Source organism: Galeopterus variegatus, unplaced genomic scaffold (assembly GCF_000696425.1).
Source record: "Galeopterus variegatus unplaced genomic scaffold, G_variegatus-3.0.2 Scaffold2834, whole genome shotgun sequence".
Taxonomy (NCBI): Eukaryota; Metazoa; Chordata; class Mammalia; order Dermoptera; family Cynocephalidae; genus Galeopterus; species Galeopterus variegatus.
Window position 1 is genome coordinate 158914 of NW_007728945.1, and position 10011 is coordinate 168924.

The 10011-nt window shown below is 63.5% G+C and overlaps 1 protein-coding gene across 2 annotated transcripts; it reads left to right on the forward strand.

Moving 5' to 3' along the window:
* The first annotated feature begins 372 nt into the window (after positions 1 to 372).
* Positions 373 to 10011, forward strand: EXOC3L4 (exocyst complex component 3-like 4). 2 transcript variants are annotated; one of them, XM_008583117.1, is made up of 12 exons: positions 373 to 769; positions 1711 to 2365; positions 3760 to 3871; positions 4064 to 4186; positions 4529 to 4629; positions 4835 to 4915; positions 6316 to 6430; positions 6963 to 7082; positions 7164 to 7316; positions 7967 to 8088; positions 9471 to 9694; positions 9824 to 10011. In XM_008583117.1, exons 1-11 carry the CDS (start codon positions 373 to 375, stop codon positions 9661 to 9663), a joined length of 2172 nt encoding a protein of 723 aa, XP_008581339.1. In that variant the 3' UTR covers positions 9664 to 9694; positions 9824 to 10011. The 2 variants fall into 2 exon arrangements, with proteins under 2 accessions (XP_008581339.1, XP_008581338.1); XM_008583116.1 differs by having other exon boundaries at positions 9471 to 10011.

Below are 10011 nucleotides of genomic sequence, written 5' to 3' on the forward strand. Positions count from 1 at the left end.
TGGCTGTGGGGCCCTGCCTGTGGGTGTCGTGGGCTCCCCTCCCCTCCAATTCTGCCGGGAGGGTCTGGCCTGGCAGGCCGAGTGAGGGGTAAGCACCTGGGGAGACCTTTTTTGGGGCGGGCTCAGGGAAGGCTTCCTGGTGGAAGTAGCTGACTACATCTCAGCACCCAGCTGCAGCCTGGCACATAGAAGGCTCTGGCAAAGACAGCTGCCTGGTGACACTTCCTTTCTGACAGCCCGAAGGCTGCCTCCTCTGGGAAGTCTTCCCTGACCAAGCCCCTGGGCCTGGCGAGACCCCACAGTCTGCTCCCTGTGGCCGGGCACCCTCCAGACCTTTCGAGCCTTCTCACTCCCAGCTCTCCTGCTGCCGAGATGCCATCACCACAGACAGTGACCCAGAGTGGGCCAGAGCTGCGAAGCCCCAAGGAGCCTGAGGAGCCACAGACCCCAGCCCAGGGCACCCGGCAGAAGAGCATCAGGGTAGAGCCCAGCGCCCACCGTGAGGAGGCCACAAAGCTGGGCTTGGGCACCTTGAGGCGGGCCTTCTGCCGGGCAAGCCAGCGGGCCTCGACCTCCAGGTTGGACCCAGGCCTGCTCAGGCAAAGCTCCCGCTCCCTGTTCCGGTCCTTCCGGCGTGCCCTGGAGGAGGGCCCAGCTGCCAGCCAGTCCCGCGTCACTGCTGGGCCAGAGGTGTCCTCGAGGGCCATGGACGGTGTCAGTGGGCAGGCATCCACTAGGCTGGGGCCTGAGAAACTGGAACCCGAGGCAGGTGAGGGCCTTACGAAGAACACTAAGCATGAGAGGAAACTGAGGCAGGGGTGAAGCAGCTGAGCCAAGGCTCCCCACCAGGCTCTCTTCCCCCGCTCCCCCAAACCCTGCCCCCTGCACAACTGCTCTTGAAATTCTTCCAGCCTCTCAGCAAGGGGAGCTCCACTGCGCAGATCAGGACAGGGAGGCTCAGAGAGGTTAAGTGACTAGCCTTGAGCCTCACAGCTGGGAAGTGGAGACATGGGATTCGAACCCAGACCTGCATGACTCTAGAACCCTAGCTTCTCCCTGGCCTTTCATAGCCCACTCCTGGCCAACTAAGGCTATGCTCAAAGCACTGGGCCTCTCTGATCACAGGGTTGTGGAGAGTGCAACGGAGCCATGGCTGTCTGGAGGGGAGGTTGGGGGGCTGCCCAGAGGAGGATGCACTGAAGTTGGGCCCTGAAGTGGGGGTGTAGGTAGAGGTGGAGGGCTCCTGGGGGGTGGGAGCTGGCAGAAAGCAGGGAGCAGGAAGAAATGTTGAAGCTGGACACTGGGGCAGAAGCCTGGGCATAGCAGGACACACCCAGCCTGAGCTCTGACCCCATTAGACCCACAATCAGGGCTGCCCACGAGGTCACCAGGTCCAGCACAGCAGAGTTCGGGGTGCGGGTGGGAGCAAGGAGAAAGGTAGGGTCTGGGAGTGGGGAAGGAAGGGGCTGATCCAAATTGCTGTTTTCAGCTCGGCTTGGGGCCCCGGTTTTGCCTCTTCAAAGGTGATTCCGAGGGAGGGCTCCTGGCTGTTGGGGGCTGTTGTTCCTTGAGTAGATCTTCAGGTGGGCTATGGGGCGCAGGAGCTAGGCAGTCCAGCCTTGGGTGGATGGGAACGGGCCTACAGGCCTTAGCTGGGACCAGGGTTCTGGGGTGGTCCCTCTCACCGCCCTTTCTTGCCTGTCCTTGCAGAAGGCAAATCCGTGGCCGACCTCATCACTGAACGGCAACTACTGGCTGCCTTCGAACAGCTGCAGCACCTGGAGACGCAGCTAGTGGCTTCCAAAGCCTCGGGCACCTTTGAGCAGGACCCCACAGCCTTTGCGCGGCGCGCCATGGACTTGTGCCTACATTACGACGGGCTGGCAGCTGAGATGGGAGCCATCGTGCGCGAGACGCTGGGGTCTGAAGGCGTGCACGCGGCGGTGCTGGCAGAGCTGGCCCAAGTGGTACGCGCCGAAGAGGAGGCCCACCCGGCTCCCCCGGCCGACGGCGACTTCCTGCGCACGCCCCGCCGCTGGCTCCAGCACTGGGAGGACGCGGTGCGCCGCAGCGTGCAGGAGCGCGTGCAGCGGGTGGGCGCGGGGGAGACCTCGGGGGCGGCCGAGGGCGCGTCGGGCCTGGCGCAGCTTCTCGCCGAGCTCGGTGGCTTGGTTCGCCGCGACCTGCAGAAGGTGCGGCTGGAGGTGCAGCCGGCTTACGCGGCCGCCGGCTTCCCGGCGTGGGAGGTCTACCTGCGTGCCTTCCACGGCGCGGTGGCCCAGCGCCTCCAGGAGCTGGCGCTCGGCGCCCGCGGCTGCGAGCAGCTCTATCTCCTGCTGGACTGGGCCGCCAATGTCTACGGCAGGTGAGGCCTCGGACTGGGCGCCTCGGGGCGGGGAGGGGCTGCCACCGCCCACCTGGTGCTACCCACCCTGGAGGCCTTCGGGAACCCGCTCTGAAGAGCCCAGAGCACCTTTCCTCTTCATGGCCTCCCTTGGAGAGGGCTGGTGATTGGGTGCCCGAGAGCACGGGGCGCTTTGACATTCTTTCGTCTCTGTGTTAGGCAATGGTGCGCTCCCGTGCTAGGTTTTCCTAAGTGGCCACCCATGTGCAGGTTCCCAATCTGCAAAGGCTCCGCGGCGAGGTTCCCACCCGAGCACCGGGCCCAGTTAGAGCGCCTGTGCTCCTCCACGAGGTGCCAGGCAGGACACAACCGCAGGCTCACAGATCTTGGCGAGGGTTCACCCCCACGTTCCCTTTGGTCGGGCATCTAGGTGCAGGGTACAGCCGGCTGGCAGTTTCCACCTCCAACTCTGTGCTGTGTGATGGGGGACTTTTTACGTCCCGGCCGGGCGGTCCCCAGCCCCACAGGCAGGAATGCCTGCAGGAGGAGGTTGCGTAAAGTTCTGGGCTCCTTAAATTGCTGTGTGGCCTCAAGCTGGTACCCGCCCCGCTCTGGGCCTTCCTTGGTGTGGGTTGGATGGTGGCTGGTCCCTGAGCTGTGTGGCGCTTGGGGGACGGGTGGGGGTGCTTAGTGCCCAGTCTTGGGTATACCCTGACCACAAGGGTAGATATCACCACCGAAGCAGCCTGGCCAAGGTGCATCTGGACAGCCCTCCTTAGGAGTTTTGAGCACACAGAGCTAGTTGCTAGAGAGCCAGGAAACCTAGCAGTCAGAAAGAAGCTTCTGGGAGGGCTAGCCCCTGGCTCACTGGGGAGAGTGTGGTGCTGATAACACCAAGTCAAGGGTTCGGATCCCTATATAGGGATGGCTGGTTAGCTCACTTGGGAGAGCGTGGTACTGACAACACCAAGGCCACAGGTTCGGATCCCCTTACCGGTCATCTTTAAAAAAAAAAAGAAGAAGAAACTTCTGGGGAGGCGGGTGGTGGCACAGAAGTATGGAGGGCAGGGGGGTGGGGTGTGTGAACAGCAGCTCAGGTTCAGGGCCATGCAGTGATGGCTTTTGACTTTGAGCCTGGCCGGAGGTGGGGAGTGAAAGGGGAGGAGGCAGCTGCTGCTGCATCAGAACCCTGCCCAGAGGGGCCTGCCCGTGGCTCACTCGGGAGAGTGTAGTGCTGATAACACCAAGGCCACAGGTTCAGATCCCTATACAGGGATGGCGGGTTGGCTCACTTGGGAGAGCGTGGTGCTGACAACACCATGTCAAGGGTTAAGATCCCCTTACCGGTCATCTTTAAAAGAAAAATTAAAAAAAGACCCCTGCCCAGGCTCTCAGCCTACCTCCCTGCCTTCTAGTCCTGGCTTCCTGGGCGCCCCGGACCTGGCGCTGCCCACGGAGCCGCTGCCCCCGCTCCTGGCACCCGATGTATGGGCCCGACTGGAGAGCGACTACACCAGCTTCCTCGAGGTAAGTCCAGGGCGGGGCCAAGATGGAAAGGGCGGGGTCCAGAATCGCGGTGGCCGTGCGGGCGGGCGGTGGCGCACCCCCTGGCCTCGGGCGCAGGTTTGTGACCCGGCAGCCCGCAGTTCAGGCAGGGGGCGCCCAGACCTCCTTCCTGGGAGGGTCTCACCGCGGCCCCCACCCCCCACCTCCGCACAGACCAAGATCACGAGCTGCTTCGATCGCATCCTGCAGATGGAGCGGAGTCGCTGGGCGGCCGCCGAGGCCCCCGATGTCCTGCAGGGCCTCTACCACGCGCCGCTGTCCATTGACACCCACATGGTGCGGCCGGGGAAGGGGCTGAGGAGGGGCGCGTGTTCAGGCCTCAGGCAGGCGGTGGGACAGCCAGAGCTATCACATCCAGTCCTGGTCATCGCTCCCCATTAGGGGCCTGAGGCCCCACGTAGGGCGAGATCGGGGACCCCCGGGGCGCAGGGCGAGGGTAGGAGGCCGGGGCCCAGCTCGGGCTTGGCTGTGGGAGCGGTGCTGCGCGGGAGTTGACCCGTGGGTTTGGGGGCTGAAAGCTGGAGCTAGACTGTGAGGCCGAGCTGGGTGGGCTGGAGACGTCGCCGGGCGTCGGGGCCGGGGCTGGGACGCGCGCTCAGCCTGTGGCATGGCTCGCAGCTCGTGGCCGAGCACGTGAAGGCGGCCGGCGCTATCTCCGCGGAGCTGGAGGCCACCACCCTGCGGATCTGCGCGCGGGCGCTCGGCCTCTTCGTGCCCAGGTGCGGGCTCAGCCTCGGCCGGGGTGGGTAGGTGGAGCGGCCGAGGCCACCCCGTTTGCTCAGAGCGTGAGACCCCTGCTCTGCAGGTGGGAGCAAGGGGCCCCATCACACGCCCGGCGTCTGGGTGGGGACCCGAGGGGAGGGCGGACCGGCGCCACAGCGCTGCCGGGAAGGGTCCCCGAGGCCTCTGCGTACCCCGCCCCAGGTTTGAAAAGGCTTTTCTGGAGTCGGAGGCCGTGAGCGCGCCGCACCTGGGCGCCTACATTAACGCCTGCGAGGAGCTGAGGTAGGTCCCGGCGCGGCCGGCAGGGGGCGCGCGAGCCCCGGGAATCCGGACCGAGACGCGCACATGTGGCCTGGACCCGGGTGTCAAGGGGCTGGTCCCTCCCGGAGTGTGGACTTCCCGGGGGTGGTCCTTCCTCGGCACAGCGGAGCTGAGGGCCTGGAGGGATGCGGAAAGGGTTTTGAGGGTGAGCAGAGGCTGCTCCGTTTCTTTTTCTTTCCTCTCTCCATCCCAGCCAGACTTCGTTGTTTGGAACACCCCTTCTCCAGAAAGCCCTCCCTGACACCCCACCCTGGGCTTTGCTGGGGGTGCGGTCTGGGTCTCTCTGTCCCCAGAAGGCAGAGGCCCTTTCTGAGAGTTGGCAGTGGCTGCCAGCCTCTGTGCCCTCAACCTCAGGCCAAGCCTCAGTTCCCCTACTGCAGAGGCACCAGCTGCTGAAGGCAGCCGGACACTGAGGGCACAGACTGGGCTACACTGTCTGGGTTCACATCCCAGCTCTGCCACTTGCTAGCTGTGTGCCCTGGAACAAGTCACTTCTGTGCCTCTTTCCTCATCTCTCAAATGGGATCAGAGCGCCTGCTCCCTAAGGCTGTGCGAGGATACAGTGCTGTAGAGGACTCAGTCCGTATTGGCTCTGTGAGAACCTGTGATGTGCCAGGCACTTCATCCCACGTGCATCATACCCATGTGGGTGGGAAAGTGGAGGCCCAGAAGGGAAATGCCACTTGTCCACGTCACACAGCTAGTCAGTGGTGGAGCTGGGACTTGAACCAGGCCTGCCTGAGTCCAAAGCATGACCATGTCGAGGCACTGTTTCTCCAACACTCTCTTGTCTCTAATCTGGGCCAGGCTGGTCTTTGGCCCTGAGGACGCTGGGGGTTCAGCCCCAGGGAGCATTCCCTGCCTCTTGGTAGGCAGCTGCAGGTCCAACCCCTGACGGAACTTAAGCCTGCCCTTTTGTGTCCCTGGGCCGTGGGGACTGGATATGGCCTGGCCCTTAGTTTTCTTAACAGTGAAACAGGGACACTTTCACCTTTAGGGGACAGTTATGAAGCCCAATGGAGGGTCTATGCCAGGCATGGCCGTGCTGCACTTTCTCATCACCAAGAGAGATGAAGGCTTTGTCCTAGAGCTGCCAGAGGGGAGCTCTGCCATGGAGCTGGGCCACCATCACCCCACTGACCTACACCTCTGTGATTGACTCCTGGGTCTTTGGTGCTGTTCCATCACTTGACTCTGCTCCCAGGGCTACTATACTGTGCAGCCCTAGGGGCTGCCCTTCACATTATAGTCTAAATAAATGGAACTGCTGTGGCCACCAGCCTGCATGGCTGTGTGCCAGTCCTTGTTCCCCAGCCTACTCCCCCTTGCCCACCTCATCACCTGCCCTGGCTCCTCTCCAGGACCAGTCTTATGGCCAGGTTTCCGGGAGCCCTAGAGGAGCTGGAGAAGCCCCTGGTGGCTGCAACCTGCAGTTTTCAGAAGCACCTACTTGAGGGTTTGCAGCGTGACGTGCAGGTGAATGGGACAGGCCCTTCTCTCCCTATTTTCCATGCCCAGCAGGTGTCCCCTATTCCCTGGAGCCTGGGTGCTCATTTACAGTGTTTGTTTACCCTAGGGGAACTTTTGGAGTGTGTGTGTTGGGAGGTGAGCAGGGGACCCAGATGATTTCCCAGATAAGCGGGGACAGTTGGGAAATGGCTACCTTCTCACTTAAGTCTCCACCTCTTAGCAGTCAACACCTAAGCCTGGGATGGTGGGTCCAAGGAACCAGGCCTGGACCCCATACTCAACCTCTCAAGGATTCCTCAGGGCACACCCTAAGCAGGACCTGTCTAGATACCCAAACTCAAATCCTGCCCTCTGGAGCTTGGACCTGGAAGAGGCATTCTGGGAAAGGCCTAGTGACATAATTTGTGGCTAGGAGAGGGGATGGCACTGAGGAACCCAGTAGAAAAGGAACTCAGGAGTGGTGCTCTGGGCTTGGAGGGGAGGGTTTGGTGGGCCAGGAGAATTCGGTTTGAAGACTTCCACTCCCCTCTTTCCCCAGCCGCTCTTCAAGGCCCTGTGCACAAAGGGCTGGCTGACACAGGACACACTGCATCCTCTCATGGACAAAGTGGTAGTCTTTGCCCACCATCTCAAGCATGTGGCCCCGTCAAGGGCACAGGTACCGCAAGGGGGAGGGCTCCAGCAGGGGTGTGTCCAGGGCTGGGGTCATTGACCCTGACCCCGATGCTGGCCTGCCCAGGAGATTCTGCAGGAGGTGCACCGTTTTGTGGTCCGTGAGTACCTAGCACAGATGCTCAGGCCACGTGAGCGGCTCCGGGGTGATGAGCGTATGAGTGGTGCCCAGAAGATGAGCCTCGATGCCCAGGCCATTGGTGACACCTTCCAGAGCTTGGTAGGAGCAGCATCCAACTGCCCCGTGGGCTCACCTCCACACAGAGCGCCCCGTTCTCACTGGGGTGGGGAAGGCAGTCACTCGGGCCCTAGTGCGGGTGGCCCTTTGGCGGGAGCAGTTCTCTCACTCCCCATCCAGAGGGGGAGGGGCATTCTGGCCCAGTTGGGGCCGGACCAGGTGCGGGGTGGGGGGGTGGGGGGAGGGTCTTGCATATATTTGCATGCATATTGCTGGGTGTGCCAGGAAGGGGTGAGGGTCGCAGCATCACCTGATGGGCAGGGCTTGTGAGCAGCCTCTGCCTGGACCCCACACCCTTCCACCTGAGGCACCATGACCCCTGCACACATCCCTTCCTGGTCCACTGGTTCTCCACTCGTGGCGTGATTCCAGGCAGCACTTCCTGGCTGGGCCTCTGTTTCCCCATCTGAGCAGAGACAGGAAGACAGTTCTGTGCTGGGTCATGGGGAGGGGACTTGAATACTGTGTTGCAGATGAGCCCTCGGTGCCTAGGCCTGTGACACGTTCCGCTGTGGGGGAGGCGGGGTGGCTGCAGGAGGACTGAACGGTGCACTCATGGAGGGGTTGCAGGCAGGGGCGTAGGGGGACTCCTGGGAGCGGGGGCCTGCCCCGCTCGCCTCTCTGTCTCGCAGGGCTCTGAGGCCACATGGCTGGACCAAGCCATCCCTTGCGTAGCCGAGATCCTGGGCGAGACTTACAAAGACGACATCCGGCGACATCTGGAGACACTCATCGGAAGCTACCCCGACATCAGGTTCATACCCCACCTGCTCCCCCACGTTCCAAGGGAGAGCTGCAGGGCCACCCAGTCTGGCATTCACGCCCTCTGAAGCGCCCCGTGGCTGCGGTGGGCGAGTGTGGAGGGGAGGGGGAGAGGGCAGCTGCTGCCGTGGGGGCGGCGGCTGGGGTGGCGGCCGAGGCCAGCCCCACGCTGGTGCGTGTGGTGGGGACCGGGCGCGGGCCGGGGCCTCTGCCCTCCCTCCCGCGGTGTGGGGCGGAGGGGCCGGGCTGCCCGTCTTGCGCAATCTGTTCGGCGGCTGGGGGGGCGGCCGAGGCCAGCCCCACGCTGGTGCGTGTGGTGGGGACCGGGCGCGGGCCGGGGCCTCTGCCCTCCCTCCCGCGGTGTGGGGCGGAGGGGCCGGGCTGCCCGTCTTGCGCAATCTGTTCCCCGATCAGCCCCACGGGGAGGCCCGCCTCTGCCCCTGGAATCCGAGGGGGGAGATGACCCCTGCCCCTTAGAAAGCTCTGGTTGGAAGTCGTGAGATTCAGATTGGTGGAGGAAAGAGGCTTTGATCCTGGGGTGCGTGGGGGGGATGGTGGTGAGTCATTGAAGCCCTCGGAAATCCCAGCTCAAACCTTTCCGAGGCCTTGGAGATTCCGGGATGGGGAGGGCACAGAAAGCCCCTGGCCCAACCCCTTCCCCGGCCCCGGCCACCCAGGGGGAGAATTCCCTGTCCCCCAGCCAGGTGGTCTCCCAGGCTTTGGTTCAGAGTGACCTCCCCCTCGCGATGCCCTGGGGTTCCCCTCCTGGCCTGCCCTCCCTGACTCCTCGGGGCAGCACTTTAAGCCCCAGCGGTTCTTGGGATGGGAGGGGGCGACTGGCGACACCCCTCGGCGCTGGCCTTTGGCCTTCACGCTGCCCCTCTCCTGCTGCCTGGTGTGGCTCCTGCACGGTGCTCACTGCTGGCAGGAGGGGGCGCGGACACCTTCCCCAGGCTCCAGACGCCCCCTGGCCTGGGCGCCCCCCCCACCTCCCTCCTGTGGCTATATTGCCCCCTTCCCCCACTCTTGGCCTCCATTTCTTAAACCTGTCCTCCTGTGACTCCCTGCATGCCTCTGCATAGGCCCTTTCCCCTGTCGGGCCGCCCCTCCCTCCCCCTGTGCCTGGGGCTCCATGCCCTTCAAGGCCCAGCTACCATGCAGCCCCAGGTCCACTTTGTGGCCTCCTTCAGGAGCACCCCTGCTCCACCTGGACTCAGTTAGTCTTGGCCTCTCTGACCAGCTCTGGGAATGCTGGGTGACTTCCCTGGGCCTCGGCCACCCACTTCCTCCCAAGCTTGGGGGTTCCCCTCATGCCCAGGGCTGGGGGTGCCAGGGAGGTGCTGGGCTGCAGTGAGGGCCCGCGTGTCTCTGCAGGCGGGACCACGTTCTGGCCATCCTGGCACTGCGCAGGCTGGGTCGCCGGCGGAACCAGAGCCTCTTGCAGCACGCCCAGGACCTGCTGAGAGCTGCGGCTCAGGCGGCGGGCTCAGGAGCCGCCAGGGACCACGTGCTCTTTGAGGAGATCGAGGTGCCCACCTCTGTGGATGTGCTAATCACCTGCATCTAGTGCTGCCTGGCCTGAGAGGGGCCATGCTCAGGTGTGGAGCTGTGGTAGGTGGAGGGTCAGCCACCCTCCCCCAGGCACTCAGCCAGGGCTAGGAGCCCAGGAAGTCAGTCTTGGCCCCACCCCCACTCTGAAGCCTATAGTTATGGGATTTTATCTTCAGTCACGCAGGGCTGGTTGGCCGAGGAAGAGATGAGTAGGCCCTCAGGCATCTGTGGGGGAGTGCTGGGGACCCCAGAGGCTCCTTTCAATACTGCCTACCAGGGAGGGCCTCCCTGCCGAACCATCCAGCACCACCCCCAGTCTGAAAGTGAACAGAGTATTTATTTTAAAAATAAATGTGAATTAAAA

What these genes read in the sequence shown, in the direction of transcription:
- EXOC3L4 (XM_008583116.1), top strand. Translation starts at nt 373, where the DNA reads ATGCCATCACCACAGACAGTGACCCAGAGTGGGCCAGAGCTGCGAAGC. An exon ending in ACTACACCAGCTTCCTCGAG is followed by an intron (nt 3,872 to 4,063) that starts GTAAGTCCAGGG and finishes ACCTCCGCACAG; the next exon opens with ACCAAGATCACGAGCTGCTT. An exon ending in TGGCCCCGTCAAGGGCACAG is followed by an intron (nt 7,083 to 7,163) that starts GTACCGCAAGGG and finishes TGGCCTGCCCAG; the next exon opens with GAGATTCTGCAGGAGGTGCA.